Source organism: Rhinoraja longicauda, chromosome 30, assembly GCF_053455715.1.
Source record: "Rhinoraja longicauda isolate Sanriku21f chromosome 30, sRhiLon1.1, whole genome shotgun sequence".
NCBI lineage: Eukaryota > Metazoa > Chordata > Chondrichthyes > Rajiformes > Arhynchobatidae > Rhinoraja > Rhinoraja longicauda.
This window is the reverse complement of record NC_135982.1, coordinates 12,095,689-12,116,621: the sequence shown is the minus strand read 5'-3', so window position 1 is coordinate 12,116,621 and position 20,933 is coordinate 12,095,689. Positions and strand designations below refer to the sequence as shown.

General features: G+C 48.1%; 1 protein-coding gene across 9 annotated transcripts in view; it reads right to left on the bottom strand.

Moving 5' to 3' along the window:
- The window catches only part of LOC144608165 (polyhomeotic-like protein 2), a 176,006-nt gene that overhangs the window by 64,432 nt on the left and 90,641 nt on the right, over nt 1–20,933 (bottom strand). For all 9 annotated transcript variants that reach the window (XM_078425620.1, XM_078425623.1, XM_078425624.1 and 6 more), the window contains 2 exons: nt 17,314–17,472; nt 1,624–1,701 (listed from right to left, as the gene is read on the bottom strand). In XM_078425620.1, the coding sequence (XP_078281746.1) occupies nt 1,624–1,701; nt 17,314–17,472 (237 nt within the window). The remainder of the gene's footprint in view (nt 1–1,623; nt 1,702–17,313; nt 17,473–20,933) is intronic.

Sequence of the window (20,933 nt, the reverse complement as noted above, 5' to 3'; positions counted from 1 at the left end):
GGCCTGAAGGAGCTTCCTCGCAGCTGCAGGATTGCTTCGAAAGGACCAACTGGGATATTTTTGAGGATCAGGACTTGGAGGAGTACACATCAACTGTACTTTGCTACATCCTCACTCACTGCAGTTATACAGAGCTGAGGCCTTAGCCACAGCGTTGTGCACTGGTCTGGTCTCCTTACCCAAGGAAGGATGCATTTTGATAGGGATACAGCATGGAAACAGGCCTTTTGGCCCACCGAAGTCCATGCTGACCTTCAACCGCCCATTTACACTAACCTAATCCAACTTTATGCTCTTCATATTGTTATCTATTTTTCCCAGATTCTACCACTCGCATACACACGAGGCAATTTACAGCGGCCAATTATCTGACCAATCCTTCGGCGTGCCTTTGGGATGTGGGGAGATGTGCGCAATGGGGCAGAGGTGAATCGGACAGAACCATAGTTTACGGAAGGACCATTCAGAAGCCTGATATCAGAGGGGAAGCTGCTCATCCTGTACAGGCATGTCCCAAAGGGGGAAACAGCCTGGATTTAAACATCCACAGTGGCAATAAAATGGCCTTCAACATCCTACACCCGAAACCCTATTCCCCAGGAGTATAGGAGATGTAATCTCAAAATCCAGAATCTCCCTATTTACATTCACCAGTGTTAGTATTGTACCTCACCCATCTGATAACAACTAACATTACACTCTTGAAACACAGAAAACGCACAGGTGTAATGGATTTAACTGCAGCTATAGGATCTCTCCTGCTGCCCGGGCGGGACACAGCTGTATAAAACAGCTGGACTTGCTCCATGACGCTCATTGACAGGGATGAGAGAAACCACCCTCCTGCTTCCTCCTCCCCCGATCATGGCAGAACCATTCTCATTGCATTTAGGGAGAGAGAGGAGGGGGCTGGCAGAGTAAGTTATCTGCTCCACGATCTGTGGGCACAAAGAGCACCAGTAAGTGGCACACTATCCAACAAGAGTGGCCTGGTGGTGCTGCTGGTAGAGCCGCAGCCCCACAGCGTTGGAGACCAAGGGTTCGATCTGATCTAGTCTGCATGGAGTTTGCACGTTCTCCCGTTGATTGGATGGGTTTCCTCTAGGTGCTCTGGTTTTTTTCCTCCATCCCAAAAACAGGTGGGTTTGTAGGTCGATTAGCCTCTGTAAATAGCGTGCAGGGAGTGGATGAGAAAGTGGGATAACAGAGCTAGTGTGAACAGGACGGTCGGCGTGGAGGCGATGGGCAAAAGTGCCTGTTTCCACACTTCATCTTTCAATCTGGTATTTGAAACTGAATTTGAAGTCTGAAGAAGGGTCTCGACCCGAAAGGTCACCCATTCCTTCTCTCCAAGATGCTGCCTGAGCTGCTCCAGCATTTTGTGATACCTTCGATTTGTACCAACATCTGCAGTTATTGCCCTACACGACCTGACCTGCTGAGTTACTCCAGCATTTTGTGATACATCATCTTTGAATCAATCGATACAGTCAGACTCAAACACATTTCTGTCAAGCTGGAACCTCAGGTCTTGGGGAGACGGTTAATTTACCCCCTTGTATTTGGTTTGTGGCTCCCCATCCCGACCTCCTGTGGAAATAGACACTTGCTACCAGTACTCACAGTGTTCTGAGAAGAGACAGGTTGCTGAGACACACTCCCATTCGGTGAAGGGCCCTGCCTGGTTGCAGCCAAACTAGCCTGCAAAATACAAGAGAGGTGACATGTAGACAGGACCTCCTGAGTACAGACACATTTAAACAGGAGCCCACACAGACTCAAAGACAGGAACCCGTTACCTTCCTGGAGAGGTTGGCAAATGACAATGTAACTGCAGTGGCTTCTGGCAGCACACCTGGGAGTGACGGAAACAGTTGTCCCCTCTCCCCACCCAACTCCACCCACTCACACCCCACCTCTCCACATACCTCCCCCCCTCATGCCCCTCCTCACTCCCCCAGCTCCTCTCCTCACACCTCCTTCCTCATCCCATCCATACCCCTCCTTCTCCCCTCACCCACCTCCCCCCCAGGCCCCCCACCTCTTACCCTCACATTGGGCAGGAGGTACAGAAGCCTGAAGCCCCACACCCATCAGGTTCAGGAACAGCTAGTCTTGAAGTCACCCGCACAATCCTAACCCTACTTGAGCAACAGAACGCCATGGCCGACCTCTTGCACCACCCTAGACTTGTATTACAATTGTGTTTGCATTCATGTTTTATTATTTTTGTAGTCCTCTTCTTTTCACCGTCTTATAGGAATTATACATCAACGATGTAATGTTTGTGAGTGTTGTCTGTGTGCCAGTGATTCTGCTCCAAGCAAGATTTTCGTTGTACCTGAACCTCGGTGTACTCGACAATTAAATCAACTTGGCATGACTTGATTTAACAAAGCTTCAAGAGATGACCGGACTCATTTGACCAGAGCTTAACCAGGCATCAGCAGTGTGAGAGGAGAGAGGTTCAAACCTCTCAATGACACCAAATAGGCAACCCTGAAATCACTTCCCCCTTGTGCCTGCTCTGTCATTTAACAAGATTGTGTCTTACCTGACCCCCTTCACTGTTACCCTGCACTCTCATCTTCTCCTGGTAACCTTTCACACCCCTTGCTTATCAATCAAACACTTTCCATTGCCCTTGGGGCAAGAGTTCCAAAGATTTTGCACCCCAGAGAAAATGCGGCTCAACTCTCTGATGTGTGGGCGATGCTGTATTTTTAAACCCCAAGTTCTCGATTATCCCAAACCCTTGTCAAGGCCTCACGGGATTAATTAGGTTTCAATCAAGTCCTGTCTCACTCTTCGAAACTCAAGTGGATAAATCCCAGCCGGCCCAAGACAACCATCACATTCCAATAGGCCGTCTTTCTAAAGCTTGCACGTCATTAAGAGAGGTAAAGAAGGCATGTGGTCTGCTTGTCCCTCCTCGACCAGGCACTGAATACAAGATTCAGCAAATCATGTTGCAGCTTTATAAAACTTTGGGGAGGTGCATTTGGAGTATTGTGTGCAGTTCTGGTCACCCCATTACAGGAAGGATGTGGAGGTGTTGGAGAGGGTGCAGAAGAGATTTACCAGAATGCTGCCTGGAGTAGAGGGGCATAGCGAAAAGGAGAGGTTGAACAAACGTGGATAGTTTTCTCTGGTACGTCAGAAATTGAGGGTAGACATAGATAGGGTAGACAGTCAGAACCTTTGTCTCAGGGTGGAAACGTCAAAGACTAGACGGCATAGCTTTAAGGTGAGACAATAGATGCAGGAGTAGGCCATTCGGCCCTTCGAGCCAGCACCGCCATTCAATGTGATCATGGCTGATCATTCTCAATCAGTACCCCGTTCCTGCCTTCTCCCCATACCCCCTGACTCCGCTATCCTTAAGAGCTCTATCTAGCTCTCTCTTGAATGCATTCAGAGAATTGGCCTCCACTGCCTTCTGAGGCAGAGAATTCCACAGATTCACAACTCTCTGACTGAAAAAGTTTTTCCTCATCTCCGCTCTAAATGGCCTACCCCTTATTCTTAAACTGTGGTCCCTGGTTCTGGACTCCCCCAACATTGGGAACAAGTTTCCTGCCTCTAACGTGTCCAACCCCTTAATAATGGGTGGGGCAAAGTTTAAAGGATATGTGTGGGATGGGGGCGGGGGGACAGTGTTGGTGTCCAGAATGCACTGCCAGGGGTGGTGGTGGAAGCAGATATGGGAGTAGGTGTTTACAAAGCCTTTAGATAGGCATATGGTTATGCAGGGAAAGGAGGGACCGGGATCACATGCAGGCAGTGGAGATTAGTTTAGTTTAGAGATACAGTTTAGAGGGCAGAAACAGGTCCTTCAGCCCACTGAATCCTCGCTGACCAGCGATCCCGCTCTATCCTATACACTAGGGACAATTTACAATTTTTACCGAAGCCAATTAACCTACAAACCTGTATGTCTTTGGAGTGTGAGAGGAAACTGGAGCACCTGGGAGAAACCCATGCGGTCACGTGGAGAATGTACAAACTCCGCACACACAGCACCCATTGTCAGGATCGAACCCGGTCCCTGGCGCTGTACGACAGCAACTGTACCGCTGTGCCACCATGCCGCAATTTAGCATATCACGTTCAGCATAGACATTGTGGACGGAAGGGGAAGGAGTGGTTCCTGTACTATGCTGTTCTATGATCCATATTAATGCACTCCAGTAAGGAGACCGAACACTGTGCACAGCACAGCAGATGAGCTTTCAGCAATGCCTCGGAGCTTTGCGACAAAGGGTTAAATTGTGGTTGATAGACGTGTTCGGTGCAGAGTGGCAATTGGCTGCACTATCGATGCCACACAAGAATCAGCAGCAGTGGGAGGTGACTGGGCTGATGCAAGCAGCAAAGTTTACTGGATATGGCAGCAGAGTCCGATCTCGACCTCCCACATGTCCGTGACTGCCTGATGCCCGATTTCCACAGAAACCGCTGAGTGGAAGCAAATGTTTTGTTAAAGGCAGAATTGATGACACAGAGGCAGAGGGTGCTTGCTGTGAAATGCAGCGAGTCACAAAGTGGGGCAAGCGCAGGCTGAATGTTGATTACACTTTGCCTGCCAGGCCTTTAGTGTCATCCGCTTGAGGTGCTGCTGGTTTGGAGCGGCATGTGGAGAGAACAGACACAGCTGCTTCCTCCCAGCACTGGTAACCATCTGCCGCTGCGCGCACAGTGACAACAGACAGCCAGGCAGAGTCACCAAGGACACGGGACAAAAGAGGGAGAGAAAGAACCGTCAACTCTATCAGAAAAGGCAACTCCCGCGATGCACTGAAGCTCATTCACAGGAGTGGTCCCCAAACAATGTCAACTCTGACCCAGAAGTATTGGGACAGGTGTCTCCGGTTTAAGGAGAATCTGCAATAAAAGGTGGATTGTTAGAGGGATGGCTCAGCTGCCTGGGCTCCCAGTGAAGGCCAACAATGGAGTGTGCAAACTTACCGCGGACAAGAGCAGCAGAAGGGAGATCTGGGAGGGGTTGCAGAGATGGGAGGGGTGTAGGAGCCAGAGGGGATCACAGAGGCAGGGAGGGGTGTGACGGCTGGAGCGGTTCACAGGGACAGGTAGAGCTGTAGGGGGTGGAAGGAGTTACAGGAATAAGGAGCGGTGCAAGTGCTAGTGTTACAGAGATAGGGAGGGGTGGAGGGGCTGGAGGAGTGATACAGGGAGGGGGTGTGTGGGTGCCGGACGGGATTGCAGAGATGAGGAGCAGTTTGGGGGATGGGGGGGACGGACAGAGATAGGAAGGTATGTGGGGGCTGGATTGGTTTAGAGATAGGGAGCAAGTTAGCTGCTAACAAGGGTAACAGAGATAATGGAGTGGAGATAAGGAGTGGTCTAGGGGCTGGAAATTGAGAAATACAGATAAATTGAGCTGCAGTAGCCTGGAGGGGGCTATAAAGGGGAATGAGGGGATTACAAGGATATGCAGGTGGTTTTTCGGGATAAGGGAGGCTGAGGAAATTGGAAGAGAATACATGTCTAGGGAGCTGTGTAGAGGGTGGTGTGGAGTCACAAAGGTAGGGAGAGGTGTAGGAGGTTATAGAGACAGGCTGCAGTACACACCTGCTGCAAAATATACTGCAGATACTCACTGGGACTACTTTAGCACCTCATAAACCCTCCATCACAAGGGCAACAGGCTTACGGGAAACTATCACATACAGATTCACCGCTGAGTCCCACATCATTCTGATTTGGAAGTAGATAGCTTGTCCTTCCTTGTCGCTGAGCTGAGACCCTGGAACTATCGCCCAGGCAATCCTACAGAGGCATCTGCACCTGGAGGATGACAGTGGTCCATGAAGGTGGCTCACTGCCACATTCTCACCATCAGCTGGCAAAGGGAAATAAATCAGGCCTCAAAATCTTTGACTGATGAGTCACAGAGTCATATACCATGGAAACAGGCCCTTTAGCCCATCACTTCATCCATGGCAACCGAGGTGACCTGTCTTAGCTAGTCTCCTTTGCCGGCGTTTGCTCCTATCCCTCTAAACTTTTTCTATCCCTGTCTCTATGCAATGTCACAAACATTGTTATTGTACCCGCCTCACTACCTTTAGGTTGAGGGATACAGTGTAGAAACAGGCCCTTTGGCCCATCGAGTCTACACCTACCACCAATCACCTAGTTCTATGTTATCCCACTTTCTCATCCACTCTCTGCACACTAGTGGCAAGTTAGAGGCCAGTTAACCCACAAATCCACACATCTATGGGGGACGTGAGAGGAAACTGGAGCAGTTGGAGGAAACCCCCGCAGTCACAGGGAATATCTGCACATTCCACGCAGACTGCACCCGAGGTCAGGATTGAACCCGGGTCCCTGGCACCGTGGGACAGCGGCTCTACCAACTGCAACATTGTCCCATCTACCTGATGAATTAAAAAGACCTAGCTTTCAAAAGGTGCTTAGGTATGCTATTCACCTTTTGTAAAAAATATTGTGAAAATCTTTAACAATATCCTCGAAGAACTGTGCCTCTATCACATATTACTATTCAATTTTTGGATGTTTTGCAAGGTTAACAATCCCAGGGCAGTTTCATGCTTCTCTCAATAAGTAGCTCTGTTGAGTAAATTCCAAGTTTAGCTTCCTAACTCCGTCAATTGACTTTGGACAACAGCATATTGATTGGACTAATCTATTAATAAATTTGCACAAAGTTATCTCAGATACATATTGACCTCAAACCTCTTATCCCAATTCTTCCTTAACTTGTAACACAATATTGCCTTTTAAATAGAAAATAGATGCAGGAGTAGGCCATTCGGCCCTTCGAGCCAGCACCACCATTCAATGTGATCATGGCTGATTATTCTCAATCAGTACCCTGTTCCTGCCTTCTCCCCATACCCCCTGACTCCGTTATCCTTAAGAGCTCTATCTAGCTCTCTCTTGAATGGCACACTGGCATGCAGGGAATGAAGGGATATAGATTGCGCAGGTAGATGAGATTAACACAAAGTGCTGGAGTAACTCAGCGGAGCAGGCAGCATCTCTGGAGGTCATGGATAGACAACGTTTCGGGTCAGGACCTTTCTTCTTTCTGACCCAAAAATCTGTCTGAAGAAGGATCCCGACCTGAAATGTCGCCTTTCCATGTCTTCCAGAAATGCTGCTTGGCCCGCTGAGTTATTCCAGCACCGTGTATTTTACTCAAGATTCCAGCATACACACTTTTTTGTGTCGCCAGATGAGATTAGTTTATCTTGACATCATGCTCAGTGTTGACATTATGGGCTGAAGGGCCTGTTCTATGTTTTATGTTCACAATCATCAGATAGTTTTAACAAGAAAATTGCTGATCTGGTGCCTGAAATGTGCAAGTACGTTTGAGCCCCGGGTCAATTTCTTTGGGATTCAATTAAAAATACTTGTCTCTCAACTCATTGGTCTGAATATGTTCGTTAAACCCACAAAATCAACTTTACAACTGTGCTCCGCATTTCTCGAATCCTGTTAGCAATGCTGGTAAATCCCCCAGTAAACTGAGAACATTAAATATTCATTAAATTGTTAAGACATAAAATCACAGTGGAATTTCCATTCTAGGTCATCCCTCTCCCCAGATTCTGACTTTGAGATGCGGCACAATTCTGCCCTCAACACCAGAGTCACCGATGTGTATCATAATGGATGGGATACTGAGTTGTAGTCTCTCAGGCTAGGGGAAATTGGTATGCACTAATTTGACTTCTCATGCAAGGGATGACGGTACAGAGAAAAATTCCGATTACCAGCAAGATAAATAATTAATAACAGTACTCCAGCTGTGCTGATTAATAAATTCAGGCTGCTTTGCATTAGGCCATTTTCAGAATATGTAACCAGCAAGTTGTATCACAATAATCCTGCCAATCTGATGCAAGCACAAATGCGAGTGAAGAAATAATGCAACCCATAACCATTAGGTCCTGCAGGAGTTGCTAGGTGCAGTTTAAATTCTACTCTGACAGGCCACACACAAAGCTTTTGGATTTTTGCTTTAGAAATCTTAGTTCCAAGGTGTGTGATCTACAAGGATTGTACAGGTGGAGCTCAGAATCAACAAACTGAAGGGCACAGAGGTTTTGGAGAGGGTGCAGGAGATTAGCAGAATGCAGTCTGGATTAGGGGGTGTTAACATAAGGAGAGGTTGGACAAACAGGGATTGTTTTCTCTGCAACACCAGAGATGGGAACTACTATGGGAACTATACTCGCCCCCCCCTGCAGGACCTATACATCAGGAGGTGCAGATTCAGAGCCAGCAACATTATGGGGGACCCCTACCACCCCAGCTACGGACTGTTCCAGCTGCTGCGGTCAGGCAAACGCCTCCGCTGTCACGCTGTGAAAACAGAGAGGATGAGACGGAGTTTCTTCCCCCAGGCCATCAGGACTGTTAACTCTCATATCACCAGGGACTAATTTAATTTACTGTATTAATTATTTTTTTGTGTTAACATTTTTTTTTCTCTATTGTGTTTTGCAGTTTAGCACAATCCGCAGGCGTTGCCACTTTCATTTCACTGCACATCTTGTATATGTATGTGACAAATAAACTTGATTGAGGGGAGATCAAGAGAAATATAATTAGTTATGAGTGGCATAGATAAGGTAGACAGTCAGAACTTTTTTTCCCCCAGGGTGGAATTGTCAAAGAACAGAGGGCAAAGTTTTACAGTGACAGGGACAAAATATAAAGGAGATGTTTTTTTAGGGTTTTTTTTAAACATAGAGTGAGGGTGGCTGGATGGAGCTGCCAGGCGTGGTGGTGGCGGCAGATACGATAATGGTATTTAAAAGGTTCTGGATAGGCACATGGATATGCTGGGAATGGAGTGATATGGATCAAGTGCAGGAAAAGAAGATTGGTTGATCTTGGCTTCCCGTTTGGCACAGACACTGTGGGTCAAAAGGCCTGTTCCTGTCTGTACTGTTCTAGAGACACAAAAAGCTGGAGTAACTCAGTGGCTCACGCAGCAGGTCTGGAGAAAAGGAATAAGCGGCATTTCGGGTTGAGACCCTTCTTCAGACTGAGAGATAGGGGAGAGGGAAACTAGAGACATGAAAAGGTTCAGAACAAAGTGGACGGCACTGTTCTATAGAACTATGTTCTCCGTTTTAACATGCAGTTGCATCGTGAGAGATATGCTCTGGGATCCAACATCCCATCCACACCAGACAAATGCGAGCTCCTCGGAACAACACAGGGCACCGTGAAAGCTGCATGCTTCCTGCCCTTGTGCATCCTCCACCTATCACCCTGTACCATCGCCCAATGGTCAATATAATGCCTTTGACCACTTCCCCAAGGAGGAAGAGGCCTCTGTAGCGTTGTTTTAGTGCAGCAAGTGGACTACCTAGATAGCTAGAAAGCTGGCCATTATCTCACGGGCCACAAAACTCCCAAGGTAATTAGCTCATAATTCCTCCTCCACTGGGTGAAATCTGATCCAGAACCTACTCCTATTTAACCTCTTAATTCTGGCTTTGTTTCTCCAGTTCCGACTGACTGTGCTTCCTCCTAGAAACCTAACCCGACCGCCTGGGGAAAAGCACTGTGCTTCTGCCCCGCTAAATCTGACTATCAGCCCTCGAGTGCACAGCTCTATTCCTGGCTCCATTCCGCGGACAAACATCACTTACAAATTCAACCGAAATGCAGCCCGAGCTCTAACCCACTCACTGCCACTTGAAGCACTTATCATCATCTCTGTCTTCAAGAGTGTTTTTAAAATTTAATCCAGAGGCTTTTAAGGTTTTTTGGGGTAGGGGGTTGTCAACTAATTTCATCCGTCAAAGCAACAACTTGGTTCCAATCAGGAATCCAACAGCCCGAACTGCAATTGATGGACAAGCTATCGACAATCCACTTCCAAGGGTGACGTGTTTTCAGTTCTCTCCAACCTCAAGATTCAGCGCTGACAAAGAGGTGCCAGTAATTGTACGGTGTGCGGCAGACAGTGTATTGAACTTTGTGAGTGGGGCATGATTCCTGCCTGGAGTGCAGTTATTGGGCACTTCCACGACTGCTGCCCACCAACAGCTGATGCTGCTCGCCAGTGGGACTGCTCCTTCCATAACACATCGCCCGTGGAACGACTCCGTGCTTCTGCGAGTGCAGGGAATATTGAATTAAGAGCTACGTCAAGAGTGTTTGGCATATGCACTGGGAACAGGACAACAGAGTGAGTTTAGTTTAGACTTTAGAGATACAGCATGGAAACAGGCACTTTGGCCCGCCCAGTAAACTCCAACCATTCACACTAGTTCTACGTTATCCCACTTTCTCATCCACACCCTACACACAAGGGGCAATTTACAGAGGGCAATTAACCTACAAACCCAGACGTCTTTTAAGATATGGAGGAAACCCGCAGAGTCACCGGGAGAACGTGTAAACCCCACACAGACAGCAACCAAGGTCAGGATCAAGCTGGGGTCTCTCGTGCTGAGGCAGGAGCCTGAAGACCATGACCCCCTTTTCCCCCAGCAACCACCAGGCTCTTGAACACGGCACAACACTAACCTCAGCAACTATGATCGTACATGGACTGTGTCTTTGGTTGCACAATAGACTTTAGTTTTTACATTATTACCAAGTGTTATGGTTATCAATTTATTGCATTATTGATTATTATATATTTACTTTGTGTTATTGTGTTTATGGGCAACAGGTAAGAATTTCATTGTCATATATGCCAGCAATGGAACAATGAATCACTCTTGACTCTCTCTCTCTTGACTTGAGTAATGAAGGGCTCTGAAATTTGCACTGCAAAGGATATTGATCTTGACACTTCAGAAATGTGTTTGAACTCGGTGCATGCCTGCACCTGGAAGCATAATTTGACATAAATCTAAAAAGCAAACAAAATTGCCAAGAGGGCAAGTGCTTCTCCTAGGAGAGGCCTCTCACACACAGTACCCCAGGCACAGACTGCTGAGGATCCCTTGGCGTGAAATGTGACGGTAACATTCAGGAGCACATCCATCAACAAAGGACAGGTCATAACTAAAGACCCCCAGCTCTTTCACCAGGAGCACAGGGCTCCTGACTACACGAGTTCAAGCACTTCATGATGAATTTGATAATGGCAGCGATTGTAAAGATCGGATTGACTTGTCAATGCATTAATGAGTAGACGTGTGTTGCAAATAGTAAATGCAAACAGCTGAGGAAATAACTGTGCTATTTTAGCAGTCAGTCACACAGAACAGAAACAGGCCGTTCAGCCCTTTTTGCCCATCCTTCAATGCCTGTCCTATTCAAGTGTCTGCCTAAATGCCTCTTAAACATATTGTATCAGATTCCACCACCTCTTCTGGCAACACATTCCAGATATCAGCCACTCACCGTGGCAAACATTTATCCCTCAGATCCCCTTTAAAACTCCCTTCTCTCACCTTAAGACGATACCCTCGTGTTTTGAATACCCTCATCATGGGGAAAAAAATGTTGGTCATCTACCTTATCCATGCCTCTCATAATTTTACATTAGGTCAACCCTCAGCCTCCTTTACTCCAGTGTACATATTTAACATTCCTGACTGACAAGTGGCTCCATGAACTCCCTCACCTTCCATCTGAAGATGTGTAGTGGACTCTGGGAGCTGTGGCATCTCATATTCGGACATTCCCTGCTCCCAAGTGAGATGATTCATCCTCCCCTCTTATTCCTCTTCCCCATAAAGCCCTTTGTAACCTGCTGCTTGTAAATGCAACTGCAACTATCACAGGGACCTCCCATGACACCAGCTTGATGATATCCTGCTGGAACTCTGCAGCTTGCTCGCTGCCATGGTGTGACACAGCAGTCCCATCAATGCAACCATGCTGGTCAAGGCGAATCATTCACCCCAGAGTGAAAAAGTAAACAGCGCTCTTCCAAAGCGATGATGGTCCGTTAATTACACAGGTGGAATACAAATTAAAGAGGGCCGTTAAACCCTGGGAGACGAGTTCTGTCAGCACCTCTGTTCTTGGTGTCTGCTGCAAAATCAAACCGATTGCAGTGTTGAAGCTGCTCTGGTGGCCCTGCTGGTCAGTCCCCATCTGCAAACCATCGTCCCTTCACGTAGAATAAACAGTGGCACTGACAGATCCCACAAACACGAAACAGAGACAGCGTTATTTACAACAACCTTCCGCCCGGTTCCTGTTGCTCCCTCATTGGATTTATTGCTGCTTTCTTCTTGATTCCAGAGCTTCTCCAGCCAACCCCCTCGTTCTACTCTCTGCAAACCCCAATCTATCACTGCCTATGATACTGGTTGCCTTAACCATTGTGCGCGCCGATCTAGTCAAGAATATTTAACTATCATCTGTACCGTCAATTAAATATCACACGCTGCATTTGTTTAGGCTTATTAATGCAAAAATGCGCAGATAAAGTACAATAATCAGTAACACAACACATTTATAATTGGTAGTACTCAGTAACCAGGCCATAATAGCACACTACTAAATATAGGCTCCTACTGGAAATTCGTCACTCCAGCACCGACCGGTGGCCTTCCCTGCAGTGTCCTGGACAGCAAGCTCTGGAATTCCCTCCCTAACCCCTCCACCTCTGTCTCTGTCGCACACACAAAGACACTTCTTTAAAACCTCCACCTTTACTCAAGCTGTTGGATAACTCTCCTGATGTGGCTGGATGCTCTACTTTGCTTTCTGGTGCTCCAGTGAAATTCAATAGGACTTCTCCAACACGCGAGGATGACAGATACACTTATTCCAACAACCACTGTGCACGAGGCGATGGGCAGACAGAACAAGCTACCAGAGGAAATAGTTGAGGCAGGTATAATGCCAACATTTAAAAGACTTTTGGACGCGTACACGAAGAAAGACTGGATAGACACGGCTTGTACTCGCTGGAATTTAGAAGATTGAGGGGGGATCTTATAGAAGCTTACAAAATTCTTAAGGGGTTGGACAGGCTAGATGCAGGAAGATTGTTCCCGATGTTGGGGAAGTCCAGAATAAGGGGTCACAGTTTAAGGATAAGGGGGAAGTCTTTTAGGACCGAGATGAGAAAGTTTTTTTTCACACAGAGAGTGGTGAATCTGTGGAATTCTCTGCCACAGAAGGTAGTTGAGGCCAGTTCATTGGCTATATTTAAGAGGGAGTTAAATGTGGCCCTTGTGGCTAAAGGGATCAGGGGGTATGGAGAGAAGGCAGGTACAGGATACTGAGTTGGATGATCAGCCATGATCATATTGAATGGCAGTGCAGGCTCGAAGGGCCGAATGGCCTACTCCTGCACCTATTTTCTATGTTACACGGATAGGAAAAGTTTAGAAAGGATATGGTCCAAACGCTGGCAAACATGACTAGCTTAGATGGGAAATCTTGGACGAGTTGGTCCCAAGCTGGACGACACTTGTGATGTGCTGAAAGTTTATGCCGATGTGAAGGGAGCGCGACAATTGGCATTCTTTGGGACTTGATGACTGCACTGGCGGGGGGGGGGGGGGGGGGGAGGAGATGGTGAACTGGGATTTAGTTGTATTCCATCAATATTAGGTGCCGCCCACAGCTTGAATACAAATAAATAATTTCTCTCTCTCTGCCAGTGGGGTCTCTTGGGAAGACACAAGCCACAGCCTGTGTGTGGGCGATTCACCAAGTTATACCAGTAATGTTCAAGCATCCCTAGTGTTCCTTCAGAATGAAACCAGGCACGTATTCACAGGAGGTGCTGCATATTTATAACTTCTACGGCTGGTGATTAATATTGATCGGTATTTAAGCCACTCCATCCACTTTATTTTCAAAACCACTGACTCTTGCTGACACATCAAGATGTTTCTTTCCTGTCTCTGCAAACCCGAGCTTCATCCAAAATGCCGCTTCAAGTGTCCCAACTCCCAACCTGCCCATTCACCCGACATAGACACATGTTGGCTCTCAACACAGCCCAGTCTATTGCACAAACCAACCCACTCCTCTCCTTCCCCCCATTGTCTCCATCCACATTTCACTGTCCAGGGAGAGCAGCCAACATAATCAAAGACCACTCACATCCCGGTCATTCCCTCTTCTCCCATCAGCAGAAGGTACAAAAGCATGAAACCATGTACTACCACATCCGAGAACAGCTTCTTCCCCTGTTATCAGATTAGTAAACGGTTCTCCCCTAAGCTACGATGTAGTCCCAATCTTCTAACGAACCTCATTGTCTCCCTTGAATTTTTTTAATCTGCACTTTCTCTGTAATTGTAATGCACAAATACTGTAATACTATATTCTGCACTCTATTTTTTACTTTGCACTACCTGTTGTACTTGTGGATGGTTCGATCATACTGATGGAAAGTGCGATTTGACAGGATTGCAAGCAAACAAGGTTATTCACTCTATCGTGGAACATGTAATGATAATAAACCAATAGCAATTGCTTCAGGGAACTTTTTTATTTGTGCACAACATCAATCTGTTCCTCAATACTGCCTACAGCCTTACCAGCCATTGCATACAGTGCCCTCCATAATGTTTGGGACAAAGACCCATCATTTATTTATTTTCCTCTCTACTAGAAAAAAAAATCACATGTGTTTAAAGTACACATTGTCAGATTTTATTAAAGGATATTTTTATACATTTTGGTTTCACCATGTAGAAATTACAGCTGTGTTTATACATAGTCCCCCCATTTCAGGGCACCATAATATTTGGGACACATGGCTTCACAGGTGGTTGTAATTGCTCAGATGTGTTAAAATGCCTCCTTAATGCAGGTATAAGAGAGCTCTCAGCACCTAGTCTTTCCTCCAGTCTTTCCATCACCTATCAGGATTAAATTCCACCTGCCATTTCCCTGTCCAACTCACCCAACATCACCCCGATGCTACCTACATCACTGTTATCAACTCGACTGATGTCTCCTGAATCTCCTCAACACCTGCTCCATCCTTGCTGCAGGGCTGCCCACTACTGAAGCACCCTAGTCGTTGTCTAATGCATCTGATGTAACCTTGCAGCTCTTGCTTCCATACGAGATGACATAGGTTTCACCCTGCACTACAAAATCTAACCTGTGGTTATATACGAGGTTTCAGCGCATTGCAACAGCATCAGATTCCCCTGAGCACGTTAATATCAACTTGAATGAATGAAAGAATTAATAAGTTTATTGGCCAAGTATGCATACACAAGGAATGTGCCTTGGTGCTCCGCTCACAAATGACAACACAAACATACAGTTAACAATTAAGAATAAAGCATAACCACATCAAAACAATAAGGATACATCATTACGGTCTAAACATGTGGGTGAAAATAAACCAGAGCAAAAAAGAGACTACAGACTTTGGTTATTGAGTAGAGCTATCACTCGCGGAAAAAAGCTGTTTTTATGTCTGGCTGTGGCTGCTTTGACAGTCCGGAGTCACCTTCCAGAGGGAAGTGCTTCGAATAGTTTGTGGCCAGGGTGAGAGGGGTCAGGGATGATCTTGCCCGCTCGCTTCCTGGCCCTTGCAGTGTATAGTTCGTCAATGGGGGGAAGGTTGCAGCCAACAACCTTCTCAGCTGATCGAACGATCCGTTACAGCCTCCGGATGTCGTGCTTGGTGGCTGAGCCAAACCAGACCATGATGGAGAAGGTGAGGACGGACTCAATGATAGCAGTATAGAATTGGACCATCATTGCCTGTGGCAGATTGTGTTTCTTCAGTTGACGCAGGAAGTACATCCTCTGTTGGGCCTTTTTGACTGTGGAGTCGATGGTGACCCCCCATTTAAGGGTCCCTGGGGATGATGGTTCCAAGGAACTTAAATGATTCTACAGATGTGACTATGGTGTTGTTGATGGTGAGTGGGGGGAGGGGAGGGGGATCTCTTCGAAAGTCTACAATTAGTTCCACTGTCTTGAGAGCATTGAGCTCCAGGTTGTTGCGATGGCACCAGGACGCCAGCTGTGTCACTTCCCCTCTGTAGGCAGATTCCTCCCCATCCTGGATCAGTCCAATCAGGGTAGTGTCATCCGCAAACTTGAGGAGCTTGACAGAGGAGTCTGTGGAGGTGCAGTCGTTGGTGTAGAGAGAGTAGAGAGGGGAGAGTACGCAGCCTTGCGGTGCTCCTATGCTGAGGGTCTGCGGGTCCAAGATGTGCTTTCCCAGCCTCACATGCTGCTTCCTGTCCCTCAGGAAGTTGATGATCCACTGACAGAGGGGTTCAGGCACAGTCAGCTGGGAGAGTTTGTAGTGGAGTAGCTCTGGCACAATGGTGTTAAAAGCAGAACTAAGGTCCACAAACAGAATCCTGGCATAGGTCCCCTTGCGGTCTAGGTGCTGGAGGATGGTACAGGCCTAGATTGACTGCGTTGTCCACCGATCTATTGGCCCAGTATGCAAACTGCAGGGGGTCCAGCAGGGGGTTTGTGATGTTTTTCAGCTGGGCCAGCACAAGTCTTTCAAAGGTCTTCATGACTACAAAGGTAAGTGCGATAGACCTGTAGTCATGAAGACCAGTGATCCTTGTCTTTTTGTGTACAGGGACAATAGTGGAGACCATGAAGCAGGCAGGGACAGTGCAGCGGGGATCGGTGGGCCAGAGGGCCTGTTTCCACGCTGTATCTCTAAAAAACAGCTTTGCAGGGACTGGTTGAAAATGTGCTAGTTGTTCGGCTTAGAGCTTGAGGGTGGAGGGGAAAACATTGTCTGTTCCTGCAGATTTCCGGCTTTTCTGTTTTCTAAATAGCCTCTCCACCTCTGCAATTTCTATTGTTAAACTGGAGTCATTCTGTGAGGATGTGCAAATTGGTGATTGCAGAGGGGTGGGGGGGGGAAAGGGCCAGTCTTTGCAAACTTCAGCCAGTCTCTGAGTAGGTGTGAATTGCTGCTTGGGGAGGAGTGGGTGGGGACGGATCCAGTCTTTGCAAACTGGAGTCAGACTTTGAGTACGTGTGAAGTGGTAATTGGGGGTGGGGGGAGGGGGTCCCAGGGTTATGTTTCTGTTTCTCGAACTTGCAGTAAAACTCGTTCAGGTCATTGGTTAGCTGACGATTGTACAAGGATTGTACAAGTTTTCCTCTTGTACCTGGTGATTTCTTACAAGACCTTCCAAACTGAAGAAGCGTCATTAGCTGAGAACTTGCTCCTCAGCTTCTCCCTGATTCCTCTTCTCGGCTTGTACTTGGCCTGCTTGTAGAGGTCTGTATCCCCGCTCCTGTAGGCCTCATCTTTTGACAGATTCCCCTGAGCACGTTAATATCAACTTTAATGCGACAGCACGTTGCTTTCCATCATGCATCACCCGGGGTGACCCCATCTCCCCCACCGTGTCTGCTGCTTACCTGCTGCACAGCTGCCAGGCTCTGCAGCTGTGCGCTGCTCAGGTGCTGCTGTTGGAGGGCTGCAGTCTGCAGCATCAGGTGCTGCTGTTGCGCCGCGTACATCTGCTGCAGGTACTGGGCGGCAGTGTTGGGCTGTCGGTGGAGAGCTTGCTGGATCACCTGCGTAAACAGAAAGAGTCGGGTCAGCCACAGTCGTAGCTGGTAAACACCTTTCATGGTATCGACCGGCACAGGCCCAACGCCAACTGCCCCAAACCAACCAGACTACGTCCAATGCCAACCAAGCCCGGCCACACCAACGGCACATTGGACTAAACCATACAATGAATACCCACACCCAATGCCAACCGAGTACAAGTTCCCCAAGGACCCTGTTTCAAAGTAAACACAACCAGCATTCACGCATGCCCTAACCACAGCCAGTTTGCCCTAGCACCCTCGTGCCCAACCCCACTGCCCTCGTCCAGCCCCACTGCCCTCGTGCCCAACCCCACTGCCCTCGTCCAGCCCCACTGCCTCGTGCCCATTCCCACTGCCCTCGTCCAGCCCCACTGCCCTCGTGCCCAACCCCACTGCCCTCGTCCAGCCCCACTGCCCTCGTGCCCAACCCCACTGCCCTCGTCCAGCCCCACTGCCCTCGTGCCCAGCCCCACTGCCCTCGTCCAGCCCCACTGCCCTCGTGCCCAGCCCCACTGCCCTCGTGCCCAGCCCCACTGCCCTCGTGCCCAGCCCCACTGCCCTCGTGCCCAGCCCCACTGCCCTCGTGCCCAGCCCCATTGCCCTCGTCCAGCCCCACTGCCCTCGTGCCCAGCCCCACTGCCCTTGTGCCCAGCCCCACTGCCCTCGTGCCCAGCCCCACTGCCCTCGTCCAGCCCCACTGTCCTCGTGCCCAGCCCCACTGCCCTCGTCCAGCCCCACTGCCTGCTACCACTGTCCCCCCTCATCCTCTCCCACCATTCCCATGCCCCCTCCGAGTCTCTGAACTCTCCAACTTTGGATGAGCACTAATCTCCACCATCAACAAAACCAAAGCTAGCTCTGATTATAGGCCGTACACCAGAAACCTTAACTTTTGTCCCTCTCTCCATTGACAGTGCCTGAACGCTGTTTCCAGTACTTTCTGCTTTTATTTCAGACTCCCAGTGTTTGGTTTTACACTGCTGTTCTGGGAGTTAATAGAAACCAGGGTGAACTCGCTGCAGAAGATGGACTATTTTGATAAATTGGCTCTCGAGGCACTAACCAATGTACGAATGACCCCTCCCGGGGAGGGCGAGAGGTCAGGTTTTTGCATGTCAAAGGTGTTGTGAACAAAATGAAGGCTGTCTCCAAGCTGTCCCTCTCTGTAAGACAGTGTGCTCTCCACCCCTGCCCCCAACCCCACAACAATCCCTCACTAGCAAATAAACAAAGCTGACAGTCCACCCAGGGGAAACCACTTCACTGCAATTTTGAAAGAACGAAGACTGAAAAAAAAACCAACCAGCACAGGCAGCATCAGTGAGCGGGAGGAAATATCGCATCTTCTTAACCCCCACCCTCACTATAACTGAAGCAGTAGCATGGGTAGGGATGGGGTCAGCCACTGCCAACTCCTTCATTCACCAGCACACTGAACCTCAATGATTTCACTGAGATCCACACAAACACTATAATAAACCAATTTTAATAAACCAATTATTTGTGAACTCTTTCAGTTGGAGTCAGAGGTGTTCAGCACAGAAATAAACTTTTGGCCCACCTTGTCTATACCAACCAAATTAACATACTAGACTAGTCCCACTTGCCTACGTTTGGCACATCTATATAATAACACTCTTGTTTGTTTGTTTGTTCCTGAACTACAGCTAAAACGGTACACGATAGTGCGACAATGTAGGCCCACCTTACTCACCGTTGTCCCTTTGGTGCTAATGGAAGACGTTTCATTGAAATCGGTGTTATATTTTTTAAGTTATTCACATTTTAAAGTTTTAATCAATTTCCTAGGGAGGGAGGGAGAGGGAAGGAGCAGGGAGGTTGGGGGGGGGGGGGGGGGGGAGGGGGATGGGAAGGTGCTGCACCAATGCAGGAGAGGTTTAGGCCCAAAGGGTCCACGGTCTAGTATCTCTCTAAATCCCTCCTTTCCATAAAAGTCATAATTGTATCCACTTCTATAGCTTCCCATGGCAGCTCATTCCAGATACAAATATCCTCAATGAGAAAGTTGTCCACAAGGTTCCTCTTACATATCTCCCCTCTCACCTTAAGCCTACGCTCTCTAGTCTTAGAATCTTCTGCTCGAGGGCAAAAAAAAGAGCGCATGCTCACTTTATCCGTGCCCCTCATAGTACACTTCAATAAAGTCAGCCTTTGGCTTCCTACACACCAAAGAAAAAAGTCCCATCCTATCCAACCTCTCCCTGCAACTCAATCCCGCAAGCCCAGATAATAATTGTGAAAAGAGTTGTATTAAATCCATATCCTGAAACACCTCAGGACTTGGTAAATGGTTTGTAGCCCTTGGGCCATGAAAGAGAGCAGGGAGTCACCAAAGAATCAGATGCTCTGGGCCCAGCTCTGTAAAGGGTAACCCCACCCATCAGGCTCCACATCTGTGCACAGCTGTATTGGCCAATTTATCCACACAATCACCACAGCTGGAATGAGATGGATTCCCAAAGACAGAGCTTGGAGGACGTGGCCCATCCGGGTCAAGACTCCACCACACTTGACCCCACACTTGGCTCACCTCCATTCGTCCACACTCACTTAACTCAGGAAGGGAGGGGGTGGGGTTGCATTGCCCCACCTTACCATCAGCAATCCAGGGTCCCAAACCCGAGACCACAAGCATTGCTGAAGGGTGGACTCTCATCCTTCCTGTACCGTTCAGAACATCCCACGGGTTAACAACTAATGAGCTGCTTCTGATACATGGCCAGCAGCCATTACATTGCAAATCTGGCAGACAAGATCCCATTCAGCAGTGAGATAACCATCAGATCACCTGTTGACATTGGACAGATGCTGGACCAGGATACCAAGGAGAACTTTCATGTTCTTCCAAACATTCCCAAGGATGCATCACATCAGAGGACACCTTTGTAGAGCAGCCAGGATTCCAGGCACCTCCATAGGGAGGGAGAAGTAGGAGGGGATTTTCTAGCTCGTGGAGATCGGTGATCGACCGGCAATGGTCGGGGAGAAACTGCGGTTCCCTGGTACTGAGTCAGCCGCAGAGTTAGCTGGTGACCATTCAGATTGGTCCATCATCAGCATCCAGGATGAACACATCTCACCCACCCTCCCCTCACCCTCCCACAACAAACTTTGCAACTTGTATGTGGCTCCTTCTGAACCCCAGAGACAATCACATCCTTACAGATGAATGCAAGGAACCTTTAAGCAACCAGCAGTCAACGCTACACAGCAGTGCGGTCCCAATGAATGGGCAGGAAACATAGAAAAGCACAGCACAGGCTCTTCAGGCCACAATGTCTGTGCCAAAGACAATGTCAAGATAAACTAATCAGCTCTGGCCTGCATGTGATCCATATCCCTCCAGATCCATCAGCTATCCGCATTCTCCTTGAATGCCACTACTTTGTCTGCTTCCACCACCACCTCTGGTAGCACAT